The 21477-nt window shown below is 38.6% G+C and overlaps 1 protein-coding gene across 1 annotated transcript in view; it reads right to left on the bottom strand.

The window, feature by feature from the left end:
- Window positions 1-21239, bottom strand: part of CFAP61 (cilia and flagella associated protein 61) — an 82816-nt gene extending 61577 nt beyond the window's left edge. Inside the window, 8 exon segments of the mRNA XM_088530338.1 lie at window positions 765-856; window positions 5696-5849; window positions 7446-7578; window positions 14211-14337; window positions 15531-15598; window positions 16543-16619; window positions 19206-19356; window positions 21097-21239. Of these exon segments, the coding sequence (XP_088386464.1) occupies window positions 765-856; window positions 5696-5849; window positions 7446-7578; window positions 14211-14337; window positions 15531-15598; window positions 16543-16619; window positions 19206-19356; window positions 21097-21239 (945 nt within the window).
- Between the last annotated feature and the right edge of the window lie 238 nt (window positions 21240-21477).

Here is a 21477-nt window from a genome sequence, read left to right as displayed (position 1 = left end):
AAAGACATTTTAAAGCTAGGGGACGTTCTCCATGCAATACTGCAATGCGCACATCTGAAGGGCTCCATTTTTTTTCCTCTAGAGATTGGATTCATACTGTTTTTGAATGTTCCATCTGTGTAAAACAGTAAAAGCTTAACAACCTTACAATTGTTAAAAAAGGTGCTTAAAATCAACTTCTTCTGAAGATGACAGCAAAACCATCTAGAAGCACTTAAGCATAAGGCCTCGAGTTCTTTGTAACACATTCCTTGGGCAGGATCCCAGTGAGGGATGGCGCTTGTGTCCCTTGCTCTGGAACCTGGAAACCTTTACTCCATTCCCTCACCATGTGGTTTCCCCACGTGGATCCATAACACCCGTCCCTATGCTATATATTTAATTCTTGGAACCAGTAGAAGCAGTGCAGAAGGAACATGCTGCCTTTAACAGCTTTGGTAGCTTGCTGTTGATAACAGATGTGGTGATCCGTAACGCAGTAAGACAAAATTCCGTTCAAAGTAGAGACTCCTCTCTAGCCTGTTCCTGAGGAACACTTTCTCTAGCTGCTCAGAGTAGAGCCCACTTGAAGCTGCATTTCCAACATGTTCTGTGTTCTGGGGCAGTTTCTGATCCAGTTCTTTGATCAACAGCACCTACCTGTGGGCACATGCAGGGGACAGTGCAGGAGGGGAAACAAGAGCACTGCTTGTCCTGGCAACCTCCAGCTCAGCTGCAATTTAGTTTTAGGAGCAGATCAGCATTGCTGCATGTGGGAGTATTACCTGAATAGCTGCATCTTCATCACTAATACATTCAAAGTTTTGAGAAGAAGCGGAATCTGCTTCTTGACTTTCTTGCTTGCTTTCATCTTCATCTGAGTAGTAAAAAAGAATAAATGCATGGGACATGTTTAGAAGTGTGAACTTAGCCATCAGAATCATAAAACTTGTGCTAGACAGCCTCTATTGAGAGCATTTTTACAACCATAGTTAAAAGAGATGTTTACTTAGCTCGAATTTCATCTATTTGACCTTAAGACAAAAATTGGAGAAGTAGTTTTAAAATAAAAATTAAACAGGACACAATTTGGAAGCAATTCCTAACTAGCATATTATACATAACAAGTTTTGACCCTATCAGGATAAAAATAATCAGTAATTAGTGTATTAACACATACTGTAGTTCCAATATCTGCTTCTAATTTGTTTTCTGATGGCCACAAGAATGAATGCTGCTCTTGATTCAGAAGTAAATCTCCTGCCAGGACTGAAATTTGGCTAAGCCAGAACCCAAACTCTCAGGAGCAAATAGAGATGAGAAACAGGGATTGAAATTCCTCTCTTAACTGCTAGGCTAACCTCTCTAATCCCTGCTTCATTTCTTATAAAAGACTGCTTGATCAATCATTCTCAATTTACTTCCTTCTTTATCTTGTCTAAATAAATCCTCAGCTTCTGCTTTCATGATGTTCGGATACTCTGTTTAGACCTGAGAGATTTTATGGAAACTCCAAGGTGTGAAGCAAACCGTCCTAAACATTAATTTGGCTGGAATCATCACGTTAAGGTAGGCCAGGTTTTAAATCTGCGGAACAGATCATCCTTCCATCCTCAGCAACATCATAGCCGTGTTCAGCCTAACCTCAGTAATGACATTATTGTGGCCAAAACAGATGACTAAGGTGAGAGGATGAAGTTATTTGCAGCCATTGGATCCATCATTTTATAGTTAGTCATTGACTGATGTGATAAACAGCCATGATATATATGTATGAGATACAATATACAGGTATTTACACCACATTTCTGGTTAAATACTTAAGCCATTTAAAGGCAAACACCTGTATTTAGGTGTATTTAGGGAGTCCCATGACACACTCATGTAAATGTACTTTTTGCCACTGCATTCCCTGGCTAGGGCCAAATCTAGAGCAGAGATAAATTAGCTTCATTATTTTCAGTGATGGATATTTCCGTTAAAGACAGTGAAAGGGAAGGATATTCAGAACTACAGGTTGCCTAATAACCCACCGTAAAGGTCACATTTAAAGTTAATGTTAGGGACCAATAGTTTGAAAATCAGCCTAGACAAGAGAGCTTTAAATACTAGCAAATCCTATATGTTACACCAAATGACCATGAAAACTACCAACAAAGTGTCAGCTGCTGTATTTTTACCTGAATGCATCCTCAATAGTTCTGCCATTCTTTAAATTATGACTTTCCTAATTTAACATATATTTTTCATTGTTTTTATACATAAAGTCTGTGAAAATAAGTTTTAATCAATAAACTCTTGAGATCACTGCTGCAGAGAATTCATTGAGCATCTCCAGCAACGTAAGAATTTGAAAAAAAAAAAGTTAAAAAGCTCAAAAGTTTAAAATATTCCAGCCCAAAGTATTTCTCAAGAAAATCTTTTATCTGAAAATCTGCTAGTATGAAAGGAGGCAGCTGCAATGTGCAGGGCAAGAAAAAACTCAGGGGTTAGAAATCACAGCTTCTCTAGGGGTATCACAGATGTGAGACTTCACAGAAATGATCATATGTTGTCTTGATTAACCCAGCAACATTTCTCATTATAAACAGCCTTGCAGGTGTCAGAAGTTAATTAATACAAGCCCCTTGCTGTCATGTAAATATTGATATATTGTTTCTGACTTTAGACTGAAATGAAGCCCCTTAATAGCTCCAGCATCCACTACTGTCAAATAGAGCTGCATTACTGTTTACATATACGCTACACACATGCGATTGGGAAGAACATAAATATTATTGCCCTAAATTAATAAGGAACATGGAGAAGAAAAAAAAAAAGGAGCAAATTAAAATAACTCTGATTGCTGGGTTGTTAGCAGAGGCAGCAGTCAGCAGGATCAAAAAGCCAGTTCAACGTGAAGCCTGATGAAAAGCCCTTGAATCATTCTCACTGCATCACAGTGTTTTCTAGCTGCTAATTCATGACACCATATAGAGTAACAGCCAAATTACTGTAATTTCCATGAAATGTAAGTGGCATATCAATATTGTGCTAAACACAGATTTTTGTGTACACTTTCATTATTATTCAGTATTACATTTTGAAAGGAAAAATAGTATCAACCTGTGGTCTCTATTACAAGGGTTACAGCCAGCTAAAGAGCTTAAAAAATTCTCAGTACTAGGGTTATTTATACGGGAACATAAAATTCTTCCACAGAGGAATGCGGCTTTACATTTTACAATCTCATTCCCCACATTCATGAAAAGCAGGTCCGTATCCTTTGCTGACGTGAGGTGTCTAGGAAGCGTCACCGACTTTACATGACAATTGGGATAATTAGGAAGTGAATTTCCAATACAGCAACGCTGCTGAAATGAGGCAGTCAGGAGGAGAACGTCCCTATAACCATGTATATGTTATGCAGTATGAGCACAATTAAACTCTGACTATCATAAGGACTTGCAAACGGACTAAATAAGAGGCAACATTTACATATGGGATCTAAGACTAATGAAACCAAGACCTCATTTCCTCTTCAAACTATGTTTTTAAGAAAATTAAAATGTCAGAAAGGAAGGAACCTACACTTTTTTTTTTTCCTTTTTTCTTTCCTTCCCCCCCGCTCCAGAAAATCTCTATTAAAATGATGGGCTTTTTTTTCTTTTCCTTTCTTAACAGAAAATGAAACATCACTCTTCTCTTGGAAGTTTTTTATGAATGACTGGTTAAATGACCTTTAAGTCACGTCAACTGCAAAAAATAAAATTGAATCATGCAGAAGGAAACAGGGCTTTTATTCAACTGCTCAAAAAAATGGGCTTTTTTTCTTAACTCAGATGCCTACCAGTAGAATGAAAAGCTTTTTTTACAAAGAGCTATCACATAAAGCGCTTTCAACAAACTATAACAAACTTCTATCACCTGTGACAAAGTATCTACCTTATTCAAGCAGTATTAGAAATGAAAGTAATAACAACATATATTTGATTTTTCCTCTTTCTTTTGCCTTTCTTTATAATTTGAGTACCACAGCCTTTAGTTTTCTTGTTTTCTTCCTGTCTATCTTGGGCAGAGGTAACGTTTCAAGACATCAAAATGTGGACAAACAACAATTTAAAATGTTGTAATTGTTCAAAATGTGTAAACCCACTGTCTGGACATCTCCACCAGGTTGAGGGAGGGGATCCTGCCTTGACCTGCTGAATTAAGACCTAAGAAATGTATGGTTAAAATCTCTAACCATATACTCATTAAAATACACTCCTTAAAAGGTTGTGCAACACAGAATTTGTCATAAAATACATGCCTACATCTTGAGGTCCTTGGACAAGGACAGAAAAAATATAAGTGACTGTGGGTCTTACTAGATCCTAATACAGATGAGGTCCATATACACATCCAGACTTCCTGCTGATCAGATCTGATCTGCAGCAGTAAAACAAGAATCATAATCAGAAATGCACACTTCCACTTCTCGCACTAACTAGATATTCCAAACACTAAGTGATAACATTTTCAGTTTTAAAACTAAAAAAGATTTAATACTTTTCAGCACATTTTCTGTATTAAGTTCCAATACTAAACCAAATTTCCAAAACTTTCTAGTGTAGGTAGGATGTTTTCAATCATTGTTAAATGGTACAAGGGAGGCTAGTCCAGAATGCCAGAAAATAAGGACAGAGTCGTTTGCTGAAGGTAAGAGTCTATCTTAACAATTGTTCTTCTCTGTCCTATTTACTTTCCTAACAGATGTCTGCCACCTATTCTGAATCTCCAGGAGCATGGGATGGCATAGGGTAAGAGAGCAGGATTCCTTAATCTGTTATTAGCAAGATTTTCCCTTGGAGGGGGGTAGAAGCTCTCAGGAATACCTAGAAGGGATTTCTTTCTTTCCCTTTTGTGCTTCATGGTTGCCAGCTCTCAGACAGCAGCTGGCGGCTGCTCTGAGGCTGTCCAGTGGCCTTGTTTTGCCTGATGCTTTGTGTTCAGACAAGTCGATATGTAAAAACCTAACAGTGTTTCTTTTAATTCTACTGCTGCTAATTAATAGGTAGCAAAATATTGTTCTTCTGGACAAAAACAACCCTCTTCAACAGTGAAAAATGAGGATGATAACAGAAATCACAGACTAGACTTCTGTTGTACAGACAGGTGACATATGTTATTTGCAGTAAGATGGCCTGTAGATGGCTGGTCGTATCATGCCGTAAAGAAGAATAAAACAAAGATCATTCCCGATTCTCCCAAGTCTTGTAGCCTTGAAGTAGCAGGCGGACAATGGACCACATGGAAGCCCAGAGGACATGGGTCAAGAGGACAACATAATAGCCACAGTTATTCAGCTGCTTAACTACTGACAGACGTTAGAACAAAATTACAAATTCCAAATTACACCTTCAATTAAGAGCACAATAGTACTAGCTAGTGGGAAATACACCTAATGCTCTAGCTTTCCAAGAATTGAAACCTATATTCATCCCATACATCTGTTCCAAGGACAGCCTATAATCAGACAAACCTGTATACACCAGTTCCCCAGGAACAGCAACTGCTTCGCAGTCAAAGCTCACGGCTATCAACATTTCGCTCTTGCATTAAAAAAAAAAATAACAGGCTACCACCTCCAGAACAGTTGCATTCATTTGTGTTTTCTTCCCGTTAAAAAACTAATGCCTCATTGCAACCAAATAAATGTACCTTAAACCTATACAGCATTTTAGAATACAGATACCTTCTTGAAAGTTTGGTTCCAGTGGCATCTTCAGAATATCGTCAGGATGTGGTTTACAGAGCCCGTGGAAGGGTCCTAAATCAAAGCACTCATGAAGCAAGGAAATATTTACTGTGGAGCATAAACTCATGAATCCCACTGCAATGCCACCATCCTGAAACATAAAAACAAGATCACATTTTTATGTGCAAGTGTTGAGCAGCTCACTTTAGCTGAACACAAAATTGGTAAGTTATGAGAATTTTCCAAAGAAAATGAGAATGAATAACGCAAAAAAATATAAAATGATTTAAAAATGGTAGCTAATATAGTACAAAGTATGTGTTATATACTGTAGTTATAAGTAATACAAATATTCTCAAGTTCTGAAAGTATCCAGAAATATCCGCATCTGAAAGAACCAGTCTTTAAAAAAATCCTTTGAAGTATGAAAACAGTAACAGCCCCACACTGCTGAAATGGCACGCGACTGTGCTTGACTGTCACTAAAACTTTGCAGAAAGTTACCCTGCTCAAAAACAGGCTCTGACAAACCAGAACCATCATGTTGTGGGTTTTTTCCCCTAAAGCCAGCCCAGAAGAATTTTTAGTACTTTATGCAACTTTCTGATAAAACACAAAATAATGTCAATTTTTTCCGTAAATACATATAATGAAAACACCCTTTATAAACATAATGAAAACCCAAAGGCTGGATTTGCAGAGCTGTTTTATCAGGCCATCAGCGCTTCAATAAAAATAATATATAGAGAGAGTTTATTTTTTTCCCCAAACAACAAGTGATGGTTTGTTTGCGTAACTGAACAAAAGCCGGGTCGCTGCAGTTGTCTGGCTGCTATGTAATTTTAGGCCCGAGGCTCAGCAGAGGCTGATTAACCAATCCATCTACCATATGTGCAAAAAGAGGTTGCCAGCCTCATTCTCTGCAGGGAAAATTGGCATCTATCTTGGTTCACGTGGAGGCGTCTTTCCAGTCGGCAGCAGCAGCGGCAAGTCTGAACTATGAGGGTCTGAAACACCTTTTGCTTGTTTCATATGGAGCTATAAATGTATAATAGAGATGTATTATTTACAAGATTTGCCATTTGTGCTGTGCTATTACGCTAATGCTTGATGGTTTCCCATTTGGCTTCCAATAGTAGTGATTACAAGCTAAGGTTTGCTAAAATCATTTGCAACAGAAAGCAGAATTGCAGAATTAAGTAGCTTTGCCCATCAACTTATAACACTGCACACAATTATGAGCACATAAAAATATTAACAGGTATTTTCAGTAGGGAAACCATTGACACCTTTCTTTCTTATTTAAATTAATTCTCGGGTTTCTGTTTTCAATTCAGCAAAAACCTGGTTTCCTGAGCCAGGAGCTGGAAAAAAAAATCTGGGGCGTTTTAAACTGTGCAAATATTATTGGCTACTAGTCTTCACATGCAATATTTATATTGCAGGGAATGAAAATTGGTCATCTATAATGCAAAATGTCTTAAATGGCTCCAGAGTCATTTCAAGATGGCTTGTTCCTATTATTTGGAAAAAAAAACTCTACCCAATTATTGAGAATTGCAGTTTCATTTATTTAACAGAAGACCTCACTCCTGAAGAACAGAAAGTCACAAAGAAAATGATGGAGGGCCTTGTCGCATCCAAATCGTGGATTGCACCTTTCAAAAGGGAGCTGTGCTGTGGGCTGCCATCCACACACAACATGAGTAACACTGAGGGCAGACAACACTGTACATGATGCACTTACCTCACCAACAACAGCCTGATTTTCCTCATCTTGAGTTTCTAAGAGGTCAACAAGGAAATAGTCACCATAGATTTCTTTCAGAGTTTTGCTGTGATGTGCCAAGATTGGCATGAGATCATCATGGTCTTCCAGTCTAGGAAAGAGATTGGTCATGTCCTAAAGCTCTGCTACTCGTAGGTCCCAGTCCAGCCGTTATGTTGTGGTACCATACTGAGAAATATCAGAAACTTCTGATCCCAACCCCTTGACCTTCTGTTGGGACCCTCAACACCAAAGCAGAGACAGTGGCAACACAACTGACCCAAGAGCTCCATGGCCCAATGGAGATGTTTGTCTTTCTACAGCAAAATGAGAGGGTTGCCCAATCCTAAACAAGACGTTTAGTTTAGCCAGATGAACCTGGACTCATTTACAATATTTATATTCAGTGCATTTAATTATTGGTTGGTTGAAGCTGGTCAAGACCTCAAACAGCTTTAACAGTGCAATTTAGAAAATTATTTAAATTAATTATCAGTTATTTAAAGAAAAAACAAAACGGTGATCTCCTGTATGGGAGTAAGTGTGCTTAGATATTGTGTAGATTACAATTATACAGGTTAAAATCTTGCTTATTAATATTGGTTGATAACAATTATTAGTTAGATTACTGTTATCACACCCAGCAGTGCAGCTGACTGAAGCAGAGTCGATCTGCCTCTGCAAGGCCAAGTTAATGCTTCACCGTTAAAAGAGATACAAGGGCCAAAGTGCAATTATTGGATCCCTCGGCCTCAGGAAAGAGGCTCTGCATGCGTGGGAACCTGCAGCATCAAACCTTTAACTGCTTCCACTAGTCCTGTCTTGCCTCCATAGCACCCTGGTAAAAGTCTGTGTAAAAGTCGATTTCTAGTCAGTCCAAATTTAATACCCATGCAGGTCCCCCACTGCATGGATTTTTATTTTCTTATTTTCCTTATTTATTTATTTCTTTTTATCTAGCTAAACACCATAACAAATAACAGCAATCCAATGGCCAAGTCTAATTAAAAAGGTAGAAAATACTGGCTGTGGCAGATCCCAAGAAGGCACGGCTTTTACTACTAGACTACACACTTAAAAAACAGCTTTCTCTTCCATGTCGTAAACAGGCTGCTACTAAAGCTGCTTTTGGTCATTTCACCTATCTCACACATCTGGAAGGAGAAGGATGAGGGGGAGAGGATTTAAAGGGAGGGGAGCAGCCAGTGCAGCCCATCAAAGGGGGGAGAGGACGACGCCACAGCAGGGCTCAGCCTGCGATCACGGTGCGCTCCTGCCACTGGTGCTGCAGCGGGTCACAACCTCCATCCATCCTCCGCCCGCGTTCTGAAGCGCAGCCTGCAGCCCTCTCTTGGAAGCAGGCATCTTCTTGGTTTTAACATTTATAACCCTATTTAGCCATGCTTATATTTCAAGGCTCATTTCTTCCCCCACGTCTAGCTGGAACAGTCAGTTATGGAAGCAGAAAGGGCTCCTGCTGCCGGCAGGGAATCCGATCCACGAGCTCCAGCAGCAGGACTGGAAACCTGCCGCACACCAAAGCAAAGTTTCCTAAACAAAGAGGCTCTGAGCTCTGGCACGGAATTATCACACACACCGCTCAGCAGGGAGACCTCCCGGAGTCCCTGCTGGGCCCTGCTTTCTGCAGCAGTACTTGTCATAAAAACAGAATTGGTGCTTACGCTCCGGTCAGGAGGCGATAGGACATTTGGTTGCAAGGTCTCCAATGACCTCTAGTGGCAAAGGGCTCACATTTCCCTACAGCAGTTAATCCTTTTCTGCAAAAATCTCCTAAAGAACCAAAGGGACTTCCATCCCCTTGGAGGCTTCATGGTTTGAAAACTCTGAGCCGTTACTACAATCTCTCCTTCACTACCTGGGAGAGGTTAAACCCTCTTATGAGCTTTTCCTTTTTCTTTTTTGCCAATCATCATAAGCTTTGGGCTTTGGTTGTATTAATATTGTACAATCAGCTGTTCCCTGGATTTAAATGATTTTTTTCCAAGATTCTGCTCAATTTCAAAGCATTCTCACATTTTGTTTCCTTGGCTGATTCCTATGCTTTATTTGACTATAAACTGCGAGACAGACAACAAAACTTTTTTTTTCTTTCCCTCTCAAGTGTAATTTGATCTAATATGAATTTTTAATTTTGACTTGATTTCATCATTTTCACTATCTCATGAATAAAATTAATCAGGCATTAAGACTTATTTTTTTTAATTCCCCCTTAAAAAGAAAGGACTCCATAGTTCTTGGGAGATCTTAAGTGTTTCTGTTCTCTGGAGGCCACACTCTGAGGCCGACACATGAAAGGATGATAACATTTCTTAGGATTAAAAATACAATGTCCCCAAAGTCCTGCAGCTAGGGGCAACCCTTCCCAATATGATGAGAACTTTACCTGCCTATCACTCCATACCACCACTATCGTTTGACTGAAACAGCCCTTTCTTAACCTCCCTAAAATAAGATGTTGGCAATTATTTTAAAATAATTCTCTTTTTTTTAAAAAAATACATACATATATATAAAAATCTCATGCTATTCTGAAGATAGCTAACTAGGAATGTTATTAACACTTCCCTGGGTTCTAGGAAGAACAGGATTTTGCTTCGGACTCCTGTTGCTCAGGTGTGTATGTACCTGAATTCTTATACCTATGATTTGGAAGTCTTAGCTCTCTGTAGGCAGCAGTCCAGAAAAAAATAAAATTAATTGATTTAATTTTTGCTGTTTGTACTTTTCTCGATTTTGAAGAAGCCTGAGTGACAACCGGGCTTTCAAAAAAGTAGTCTGAGTTCCTAAATACTAACAAACTTCAACCTAACATTGAAGGACATTTCAGTGTTTTCTTTATGTTTTCTGCGGCTCCTACACACCAGAATGAACACAGCCTTCAGAGCAAGATCACCCTCCTCCTAGGGACCAGTGACACCTTTTATTCTGACATTAATATTCTTATATTTTATACAAATTATAAAATACATTATAATGCATATAAAATATACACTAGATAATACGATATATCTGGTTCTTATACATTCTTATATAATTATCTGTTACAGATGGTCTTATATACTTCTTAAATATTCTTTTTCTTTTGTTTTTCCAGCCATCTGCTTGAAAGCTCTCCTCTTGCTCTTGTTCCTCCCCCCGCTGAGGAGCAGCCTGCAGATAACGCCGGGACCCCCTTCCATTCGTGATCCAGTTGCACTGACCTCTTTTTGTTTAGGGCACCAGGCGGGTTGGCTGGGCAGGATGGACAGTAAGGGAGGGCTGTTTTAGCTTGCAGTGAGTATCTGTTACATATGGTCTTACAGCCTTTTTAGCAGAATGGATATATGTTTAACTTGTGACCCTTAGGGGATCTGCAGTCACAGGACTGCTCCATCTGCCAGGAGTTTTCAATAATTTAATTCTTTCTCTGAAGGGCAGCCATGAGATTCTTTCATACAGTTTTTAAGTTAGGGTCAGCTTGGGAATCCAACAGATGAATATTGTGACTGTGCACTCAGAACTTCAGTGCTGACAAGTTTACACTTTTTCATGCTTTTTTCCAGTTTTAGCAAGAGTCATCATTGCAGTAAATTATATAAGAAAAAAGAATACCCTAAAATAGAAAATATCTCTCTTATCTATAGAAATTATTCAAAACCCCCCCAAAAATGCAGTTCCAAAGATAATGAATTCTTCTTAAAAAATCTATTAATTGTAATACTTTATATTTTAAATCAAAACAGTAGTCTTCTTCTGAAGCAATATCTCAAGGGAAAAACAGTAGCAGGACTTTCTAGTATCAGAACTTCACTGCTTCAACATAATTCATTAGGATAGCAAATTTGTTAATGTATTATGAAACTTCTAACAAGCTGAAGTAATTTAGTGGTAAAGGAATGGGGCTGCATTGTAACTGAGCTGTGTTATTTGCTGCGACAGATAATATGCTCAGCACCTCCAAAATAAGGAGAATTCTGGTGTATTCTGCCAGTGTATGCGCCAACATGACACTCCACATCACCTCCCCACATACTACAGACTGCAGGAGCAGGACTGGTTTTATTTCTGCAGTTCCCTCAACACCACCATAGTGCTGGTTTCCTTCTTGTTGTGGTGGGGTTTTTTTGGCTTGTTTGTTTTTAACATAATAGCTTTATAATATAAAGATTCAGCCAAATTCCCAGGCTGAGGGGAAAAAACTGAGGTACACGCTGAGGTACAAAAACGATAACAAAAAAAATAAAGAGAATATACCCATGAGAAACTTAAATATAAAAGCTGAGTGCACTGTGTTCTGGCACACTACGGATTTATTTTGCATTTTAAAGGTCAACATAGAAAACTTCAGAAAATAATGGTTAAGCAAACTATCAATTGACAACATTTTTTCCCCTGTAAGTAAAGGAAGAGGGAGCAGAGATTACCCTAATCTCCTATCATTGACCCAGAACATGTTGCTAGGCAGGTGGCTGGGGACAGCTTTCATAGATAAGTCTCTAAAGGGTTTCCAGTGAATGTTACTATGGATGCCAATGAAGTACAAAGGTGAAGACTGCGCAAAAGGAAAGGCAAAGCATCCCTGAAAATATAATTTAGCTGACTCAAAGAATCTAGTGATAGACAACAGTTAAGCATGAATTTTACATCAGGAAATCTGTGAAATTTAAGAGAATTAAGCAGTTTCCTGCTTAGTGGGGGTTTTTTTGTTGTTGTTTTTTTTTATGAATAATAACACTGATTTGCTTTAATAACTAGCCACAAAAAGATCCCAGGCAAGGTGCTATCTCTTCTGTGTAATATATCTCTTCTGTGTAATACTGAAAGAGCCTTCTTGACATTCCCAGTTACAGCAAAAACAGCTTCTATTGTTAATATCTACCGGCCATCACACGAATCTGATTCAAATTAAATAATAAAAAAACAAACATAATGGGAAGAATCAAGGAATATGGAAATCTTTAATTCCTTGGGAATTAATTTACTTCTTAATAATTCCGCAGTATTAATGCTCCCTGACATATTGATAGGTGGTAGAAAATGAAAAGGAAATACTTTTAAAAAGCCTAAAAAGCGGAGGTCTAATTAGTATGCAAATGATTTTGTACCACCCTGAAATGTCCAGAGCAATAGCAGGACTATGTAAAAGGGTCCAGGTCAGACCTCAGTCCTTATACTCAAAATGCTCAAAAAAGAGAGTCTCAGAGTATCATAAATGTTAACTAAAAACTGATGGATAAAGAACACAGTCTATTAACCTGTTTCAGGCTTGCTTGGGGAAGTTAAATTGGCTAAAGCATCTGTATGAGAGACAGAATTGCGTGAGAAGCCAGTCCAGGACAGTAACATCAACTACCCCCCAAGCTAAGAGCCAATTTACCACGCAGAGGGACAGGTGGCTGCATCACGTTATTAACCACAGAGCAGTGTGATATGATGTAGCTACCAAGGATGTGCTTGTCCCTAAAATGAGGGACTTGACAGACCTTACCAACTTCCACTGCCAGTGGTAGCAACCCTTCTTTATTCATAATTCTACTACAGAAGGTCGTAGGAGGGCTTATGCAAAAATATCTCCAAAAGCATTCGGAACAGAAGAAAAATATAATCACATAAAATACTTCCCTATTTGCACTTTTCCCAGTGTGAAGGGGACACGTGAGTGAACCAAAATGTGACGGATATTCTTTGAATGCACTACTGGGAAGAGAACATGTGGCGCAGCAATTTACACAGAAAAAAATCAAGGGCCAAATAAGGGGAAAAACTCTGCATTTCTGGTTTAGTGGACACAATGCTGGCACAAGCACAGAAAGCTGTGATTTGGCATAAGCAGCAGATTTCAAATGGCAGGAAGAAAGACAGTGGCAACAGTCACTGTGCAGCTACACAGCAGCAGGCAAGGCTGCCCGAGAAACCTGCACCTCTCAGTCTGGAAAGGATAAGTTATTTTTTTTACTTCTTGACTTTTTAAACACCATTTATGACTAAAATCCCCAAATAAGAATAAGGCTGTGTTAAATAGCACTTTGTAAAACCGTATCACAAAAGCCTTTGTTCCAAACTGCGCACATTGAAATAGGTGATAAAAATGAAAGAAAAAGAAAAGCAGGTACAGTAGTACTACAAGTTACCTCATTATTTTCTTAAGCTGCCTCAGGAACACGGAGCAGATCTGCTCCCCTGAAACTTAGTGGGAGAAGATGTACGAAATACTGAAACTGTAGCAAAGCAGGACGGTTATTCTCCATGTCTGAATGACTACTCAAATTAGAGATTTTCTACTGCTACACGATTCCTTTAAATGATAAACTCTTCTCTTTAGACTTTGCTTAACCGGCCAGAATATTATGTAGCAAGAGAAATAATAATTTAGTTACAACATGCCCTGGAAAACCTGAAAACTATAGTAAAAAGCTCCAATTCATTCAGTAAAATAATAAACAATGTTTTTAAACCAATACATTCATAGAATAAACATCACTGCTGAAAATTGTAATGTTTTTATATAAAATCACAGTTTTACAAAAAAAATACAGTTAAGCTTCTGATGAAATTGAATAAAGACACCATAATTATAAATCAACTATTTAATTAAGTTCAACTATTTAATTAAGTTACTCAGGAAAAATGGCAGTTGAACTAGGATGCTGAGTGATAAATCAGAAAAGAGTTTTTTCTTTTTTTTAAGTTGACCTGGACCTAGTCTGGACCTGGACAGGAGGAGGGCAAACAAAACTGCATTACCTTGCTTTGCGAACGTACAGCTGTGGGCAATACTGATGCCTGTGGCAGACAAGCAAAGTAAAGTTTGGATCCATCGTGGAGCCTGGCACAGCTGTCACTTCTTCAAAAATATTTCCCAAGGCTGGGTCTGCAAATGACAAATCTGTTAGCAACAACAGAGAAATGGCACTAGGTAAACTTTTAAATTATCAACAAAACTGATTGAGGAAAATGGAGTTTGGAATTCAGATCCGTGATGACATAATGCTCTACGTGTTTTTAAGTTATTCAGTGATGCTGAAATGGCACTAGAAATAACTGTTAATGGATTAACCTGTTAATGATTATCTAGTCAATTCTTTTAGCTTCTCCAAGGAATCAGTAGGTGGGAGCAAGAGGTAAGAACCCACCCAGCTTGCTGTGAGAAACCTGAATGAGCTTCAAGGCAACCAGAAATTGCCAGGATGAAATCCCTGTAGAAAAGGCAGCCTCATGACCAACACTCCACTCCACTGGAGAATCTCTGTCAAGAGATTTGATGTTAAGGCAGTTTCAGCAAAAAACTCTTATTCGGTTACTGTTCTCTGTAACTGACCTACCACTAGGGAGAGAATTGTGTAACATGACCTGAAACTTAAGCTAACTGGAAATCAACATATGAGGAAAGGTTCCCATTCATTTCAAGGAAAACTCCAAGCAAAAAATAACCATTTAATAGCCAAGTGCTTGGTTTAATAGCCTGATTTTCCAAGTTACACACTGTTCTCTGAACAGTGAGGCTAATAAAGACTTACCTCCTATCGTGCATTCTCCATCTTTCGAGCTTTGGCTAGTTTTGTATCTCCTGCACTCCTCCTCTCCCAATCCAGAGTCCTCTCCTCCCCATGTACCCACTTAGAGGAGCAATGTAAATGTTACATGTGACTGTTCAGGTGTATGGGGACAAGTGTCCCCATATAGTGTATGGGGACATAGGCCGAGTGACCTGTCAGAGTGGGAGCACTGATCTCAATCCCTTGTCTCTGCTCAGCCACAACTTCACAAAACTTGTGGCAATTTATTTCTGAGATCGCTAGTCCTCTGTTTAAATTTGCTGGAGAAAGTTATGAGCTCAAGGATTATATGAAATGGAGAGATGGCTGAATGGGCTGCTGGAAGGAAGCTGTGACCACACAAACCTTTCACAGGGGATGACCATTAAAGGGTACTTGAGGATTGTATTTTCTGCATGTTTAGAAAATGATGACTGTTCTTAGTATATGAAAAAATAACACAGTGTATATTAATGAGATCTGAAAGTGCTCTCATTATTTTAAGAATAAAATGGTATTAAATTCTTACCTAAATACTCATCAGCTGGCATGAAGAGAAGTACAAATTGCAGTTCTGGTACAACATTAAAAATTGTCCTGGACAAATAACATAACTGTATTGAGTCTTCAATTACTATACACATTGGGTGCAACAGTAAGTCTTTTAATGCAATAAATAAATAAATAAATAGCGGTGTCTCTAATCTTCTTTCATAAATTCACATGGCTCAAAATAAAAACATTTTGTCACAAACAGGATCATATGAAAAACAAGTTGGGAATTTTTTACTATTATTTTCCCTATCCTTTTTTTTTTCTATTTAATTTCACAATCTTTAGATTTCATACTTCCTCCTTTTTATATCAGCTCCCTGGTGGAAAAAAAATAAATAAAGATGCCAGGTAACTGCTGGCAGATCTTTGACCTGGCATGCTTGCTTGACATTACAGAGCAACTGTAAATTTGACAGCAACTGCACTAAATGTAATTTGTTTATGAAGGGATGTTGTTGAGCTGTAACAAATAAGCTGAGAAAGACTTGTTCGAGTGCTAAGCTAGTACAATGCTATATGGTGTTGTTTGTACTATATAGTTCATAGTCCCTCTACTATTTAATCTGTAGCTAACAAACTACAAAAACCCACACATGAACAACCCTATTCCAGAAACATCCACAGCTTTTTAAAGCTTTCTCCTCAGTCATACATTTTGATCTTTCTTTTTCCTAAATTTCAACTCTGAAAAAAAAAATCTACCTTGCAACTGCAGTACTGATATTTCTGTGGAAAATTACAGCAAACATACAGCTAATGTTTAACACTGTTTGGAAAATATACTCAGAACTGGAACATTTTGGTTTCAGAGCTGAGAGACTGTATTTGATTAATACATGGTTACGTTTTATTACCTGCTGCGACTGTTTAGAGAGACAGCTAAATCTGATTCAGTGTTTATCTTGGGTATTTTTAATTCCATAGCCTCTCCAATGATGGGAGGAAAGTGTACATGATCCCCTACAGAAAGTTACATATTAACTCACCTAACAATTTCTTGGGAACATCCAGCTGCATATTCCTCTCTCGCCACAAAAAGATGCAAGAATAATGTGTTCAAAGGCTGCAATGTAAAGAAAGAGAATCTAAACTCCAGGCATACAGTATTTAATAAGTGAACCCAAATGTTCATACGCTCATTTATTTTCATTCTATATAATCTGCATGCAAAAAGAGTAGCTTCACATACATGGGTAGAAGTGTCTGGGTAAGGCAAAGCTATGTGTGTAATGGTCTGATTTGTGCTTCTGTAATATTTTTGATAATGATTTACACTCAGCTGACTATCATTAGAGTACATTTTACATGCATCACTGTTTTTTTTTGTTAACAGTGTTAATTCAACATTAATGGTATTTAATTTCAACAGCTAAATCCTAGCAACATTTATTTTAACATTTTGCTGATGAAGAAAGTCTTTTTTTTTTTTCTTTCTGGGTTAAAAGAGTTCCACATACTCCAAAAACTATTTTCTTAAAAGAAGGAAGAAAAATAAGAAAAACTTAAGATTACACCATTAGGCACGATTACATCTCTAGACAGAAACAGGGCAGACTAAAAGACTCCAGTTAACCTGGAAAATATTCTTTCCAGCAAAGGAATACCCTTGTACTGGAACAGTAACTGCTGTTAATTAATTCATCTGTTTTCTCTTGCATATTTACTACAAGTGTTGAGGCAATTCAGGTCCAACTGTAGACAAGGCATTTCCACAAAATGTATTTTAAATAGGAAAACTTCCCATCTTTTGAATAGTTTAATCATCAATTAAATGTAATGGCTAGAGTCACCACAGAATTTTGGCAATTTTACAGCAAAGATGATTTTACTAGAGATCTGCAGTAATGGTACAGTATAAAGACAACGGGCTGTTGTAATTAATAAACACGAAGAGTCATTTCTAAATATCAGACTTATGTATTTTTGTAAAATGTGAAAGAGAAAGCAGGAGAAAAAAAAATGGGGGATTTCTTGAGGTCCCAGAGGAGTCCCAGGAGGCAAGAATTTGACTTGTAACCAGCTCTGAATAGCACTGGTAACCTGACAATCCTGTTTCATGATTTCAATTCATAGTTTCAATTAATAATTTAGACCCTTTGCCAACTCATCACTTCGGAGCTCTGCAGACACTACTTGCCAACTGCACTTTGAAGAATCTCTATTTTCAGAAAGGTCTCAGTTTTGTTGAGCACGTTGGCATGGATTTAACTTGCAGTGAAGTGACTGTATCTCCCGTAATTATAACTCAGAACATGTTTGGTTGTTCTGCCGGTGCAGAAGCATAAAACATCTACTGAATGGTAAGTACAGATTTTAGAAAAACAGTGTATTATAGAAAAACAAGGGTTCTTCTGCTCGTTGTTAACATTCAGAAAGGTCTTTCTCCCCTGTTTATGAGCAGGAACTATTGACATGCTCAAGCTCTCTTTTTTTGTTGTTTCTTTTTCTCCCTGCGTGCCCCTGCGCTCTGATGTCAGCTGCAGCTTTACTGCCAGGGATATTGTCAAGCACCCAGCCCGAGGAGGCGCTTCCACAACTGACAGCACAGCACGACCCAGCGCGGGCAGCTGCAGCTGCACAATAAATGAAGTGCTTGTGCCTGCCATATGCCTGCGCACAAAGTGCTGTCAAGTGACAAAGAAAACAGATTATAAGAAAATAGCATGTTTTTTCTACACTCTTCTTAGTTGTAATAATTTTCAATTTCTTTTAGCAGAACATACAGCATTTCCAAATGCAATTGCTGACTTGGCCAGTTTTCCTGCAAGCCGTTGTTTAATACCATCCAGGACAACACTGGAAAACTGATGAACAAACTGTGCAGATGTAATTTCCATACTGCCAGTATATCATTTTGGCATATACTGCCTAGGGTTTGAGTGTTTATGGAGAACATTTTCCATCTTTTTTGCAACAATCCTAGATCCAGTCCCCAGATGGACTGAATGATGGGCAGTGCTCGTGTGCTGAACTCCTCTGCAAGGAGGAGTTCTCCTCTGCAAGGAGGCTCAAGGAAGGAAATTCATAAACCTGGGACCGAGGAGTCTGTATGAAAATGGACATCACGCAGGATGGAGTGGGCAACCGCCGCACCAGCCCTGGCCAAGGCAGCTCCAGAAGCAAGACACTCCTGGCAGCATGGCCCTCTGCCCAGTGTAAGTCATTGTCCTTCCAAAAGGGTTCCATCCCTTGCTCTTTCCCTGAGCCCATTCAATTTGTATTCCGTTTATAAAAAAGCAACTCTTATTCCACAAGGTGAGAAATGAGGATTTCAAGTACTTACACTGAGGAGAGCTTTAGGGCAAGCTCTCTATCTCCTGTTAGATGATACCAGAACTGGACAGGGTTTTCAATGAAAAGTACTGGTGAGAGCTATGATCCATGCTGCTCCTGGTACTGTCACAGTACACTGGACACATCCTGAGCATGCCTAGCAAAGGAATGAACCTGCACTTCCCAAAAAGCCTCTGTCAGAATGACAGAGACCTGAAGTTACTCTAGTGGCAAAAGCATCAACTTCTGAGCAACTGAGAATTGTGTGAGGAATCTGAATGCTTAAATTGTATCTAAATTACATTTTGGATGCCTAAGCCTATTTTTATACCTGGGCCTTCAGTGAAATTCCACTAACACTACCAAGTTTACTTACAGTGCATTTGTTGTTAATGTAGTTTTCATGTAAGAATGATTCCCAATCAGATTGATCAGTGATATTCCAATTTGGATAGTCCAGAAACAAAGCATGGGCAATAGCCTCTTTCTTCTCATTGCTGAGTGTCACAGCAAAATTTGATTTTTCTCTGTTGAAACAATTTAAATGCAGAAGTTGAAGAAATTACGTTAAGAAATGTGTAGGAGAGTTTTACATTGAATAACCAGGATATGTTCTAGAACTATTCAAAACAGATACAAAAGCTGTCATAAGGGCATAATGACATTAAAATAGTTGTCTGTGGTTTCCTTTCCTCTCTCCTTCTGTCATGCAGATTGTGTGTACCATGGAGTATGTCCACATCTCAAAATACTATCTCAGTAAACAATGCAAATATAAAATAAGTTCTGTACACTATCAATAAAAATATCTACCATTTAAAAATGCTAACAGGGAAATTAATGAGTTATAAAACAACGGTACTCACACTATATAGCATTTTGCTAAATAGAAAACTTCAAAAATAAGTTTGCTCTTAACAAGCTCTTACTTTCAATAAAATATCTATCTTATTGCTGAGATAGTCCTATTTTTGCTTTGTTTTGCACAGACTGCAAGCGAATCCTGCACAGATGAAGGCTGAAACCTGACCTCGGGTTGCCCCGGGGTGCATTCCCAAGCAGCAGCCAGCCTGCCCAGAGCTCCATTTCCAAAGCAAAGGTACCTCTAGGGCCACAGCTTCAATAGCACCTTGGAATAAAAGGCGAGTCCATATGTGTATACTATATTTCACAATGGGAATAAACCAAAAGCCCTTGTACAAATAAAATGTACTGAACTAAGAAGTATTATTCTGAGAGAACATTGTAGTCCCTCCTCCAATTTCAGACTTATCCTTTCATTCATAAACCCACAAGCCTGTATCTTTCAGACCTAACATAAAACACCTCTCCCTTCAGCACAGAGACTGCAATGAATTTACTGTTTTAAATTCTAACTGCATATATGGCTCTTCGGTTGTTCTTCAAACGGGGTTCTTAACATGTAACACACAGATGTAAACATAAGTTACAAATGTTGAGGCTTTTGGTTTGTGGACTTCTTTTTCCTCTTTTTGGGGAGGATTGTGGTTTTTAACCAGATATATCTAGACTTCCAGAAAAGAGCCTCTAGCACGGCACATATTATACAGAAGGCTTCTACAACTTGCTTTTGCTAATGATTTTTATCCTTGCAGAAAGCTAGGATACAAATGTCCTAACATGGGGGATATTAAATATCTCAGTAGTAGGAGAGTACAAAGGAGGAGGCACATTGAAACATAAACTTCGCAGCAGATGGAAGGAGTCTTTCTCTCAAGGCAGAACAAGAGGGGAGAGAGAAGAAAAAAAACAAAACCAAAAACCCAAACCCAACCCTAACAACTCCTCTCCTTAAGGGGAAACTGGCAGAGAAGGGAAATGTTTAGACATAAGCAGGGAAAGAGAACAGAGGGTCCTGGCCACACAGCAACCAAACCCTCTAACCCCCACCCCTCTATTTTAGTGCTCTCCCACTGGCAAAAAGCCCTCAATGAGATGAAGCAGACAGCACATGTTGGAATCTAACGGGTTCATCAAGGCAATATTTCCCCTGAACTTCCAGAAAAAACAAGGTAGGATAGAACCAAACGCTGCTTCCAGTGATCCAAGTCAGCAGTCACACACATTTGTAGCAGAAACGACATGGAAGCAGATTTTCTTTCCTTTTGATGAATTATATAAGAATTAATAAATAAAAATCACTACACTGTGTCAAGGCTCATGTTCATCTGCTCTTTTAAGGATAACACAATTTCTTCCAGTTTCCTGCAAGAATGGTAGTGTAATAGACCTAAATAGTTACTTACAAAAGATATGTGACATTAACCCTTCCAAAAGTGTGTTTTGTAGCTCTGCAGATGAGGTTGATGATATCTGGGATATCGTGTGATTCTGTCCTTCTGGCACTGACCACTTCTGTATTTCCTTTTGCTGAAGTTATTGCAGTCATCGTTACAGACTGTAACCAAAAGAAAGAAAACATGGCTGTTCAAGCAGATCCTGCAGCAATTTGTTGCTGAACACTGTTCCTTGAATTTGAGTTTTTTATAACACTAGGAAGACTGCAGTTTCAGTGTCTTAATTCCTGTAGGCACACCTATGCATGACTACTCCCTGCATATAGATACTGCATGGATGTAGTGCACACGTGGAAATACAGCAGGCCCTCATACCCACTACACATATTC

Source organism: Tinamus guttatus, unplaced genomic scaffold (assembly GCF_059628265.1).
Source record: "Tinamus guttatus ecotype Peru unplaced genomic scaffold, ASM5962826v1 Tinamus_guttatus_pri_ptg000367l, whole genome shotgun sequence".
Classification (NCBI taxonomy): Eukaryota; Metazoa; Chordata; class Aves; order Tinamiformes; family Tinamidae; genus Tinamus; species Tinamus guttatus.
The sequence above is the reverse complement of the archived record's forward strand: the minus strand, read 5'-3'. Positions and strand labels throughout refer to the sequence as shown.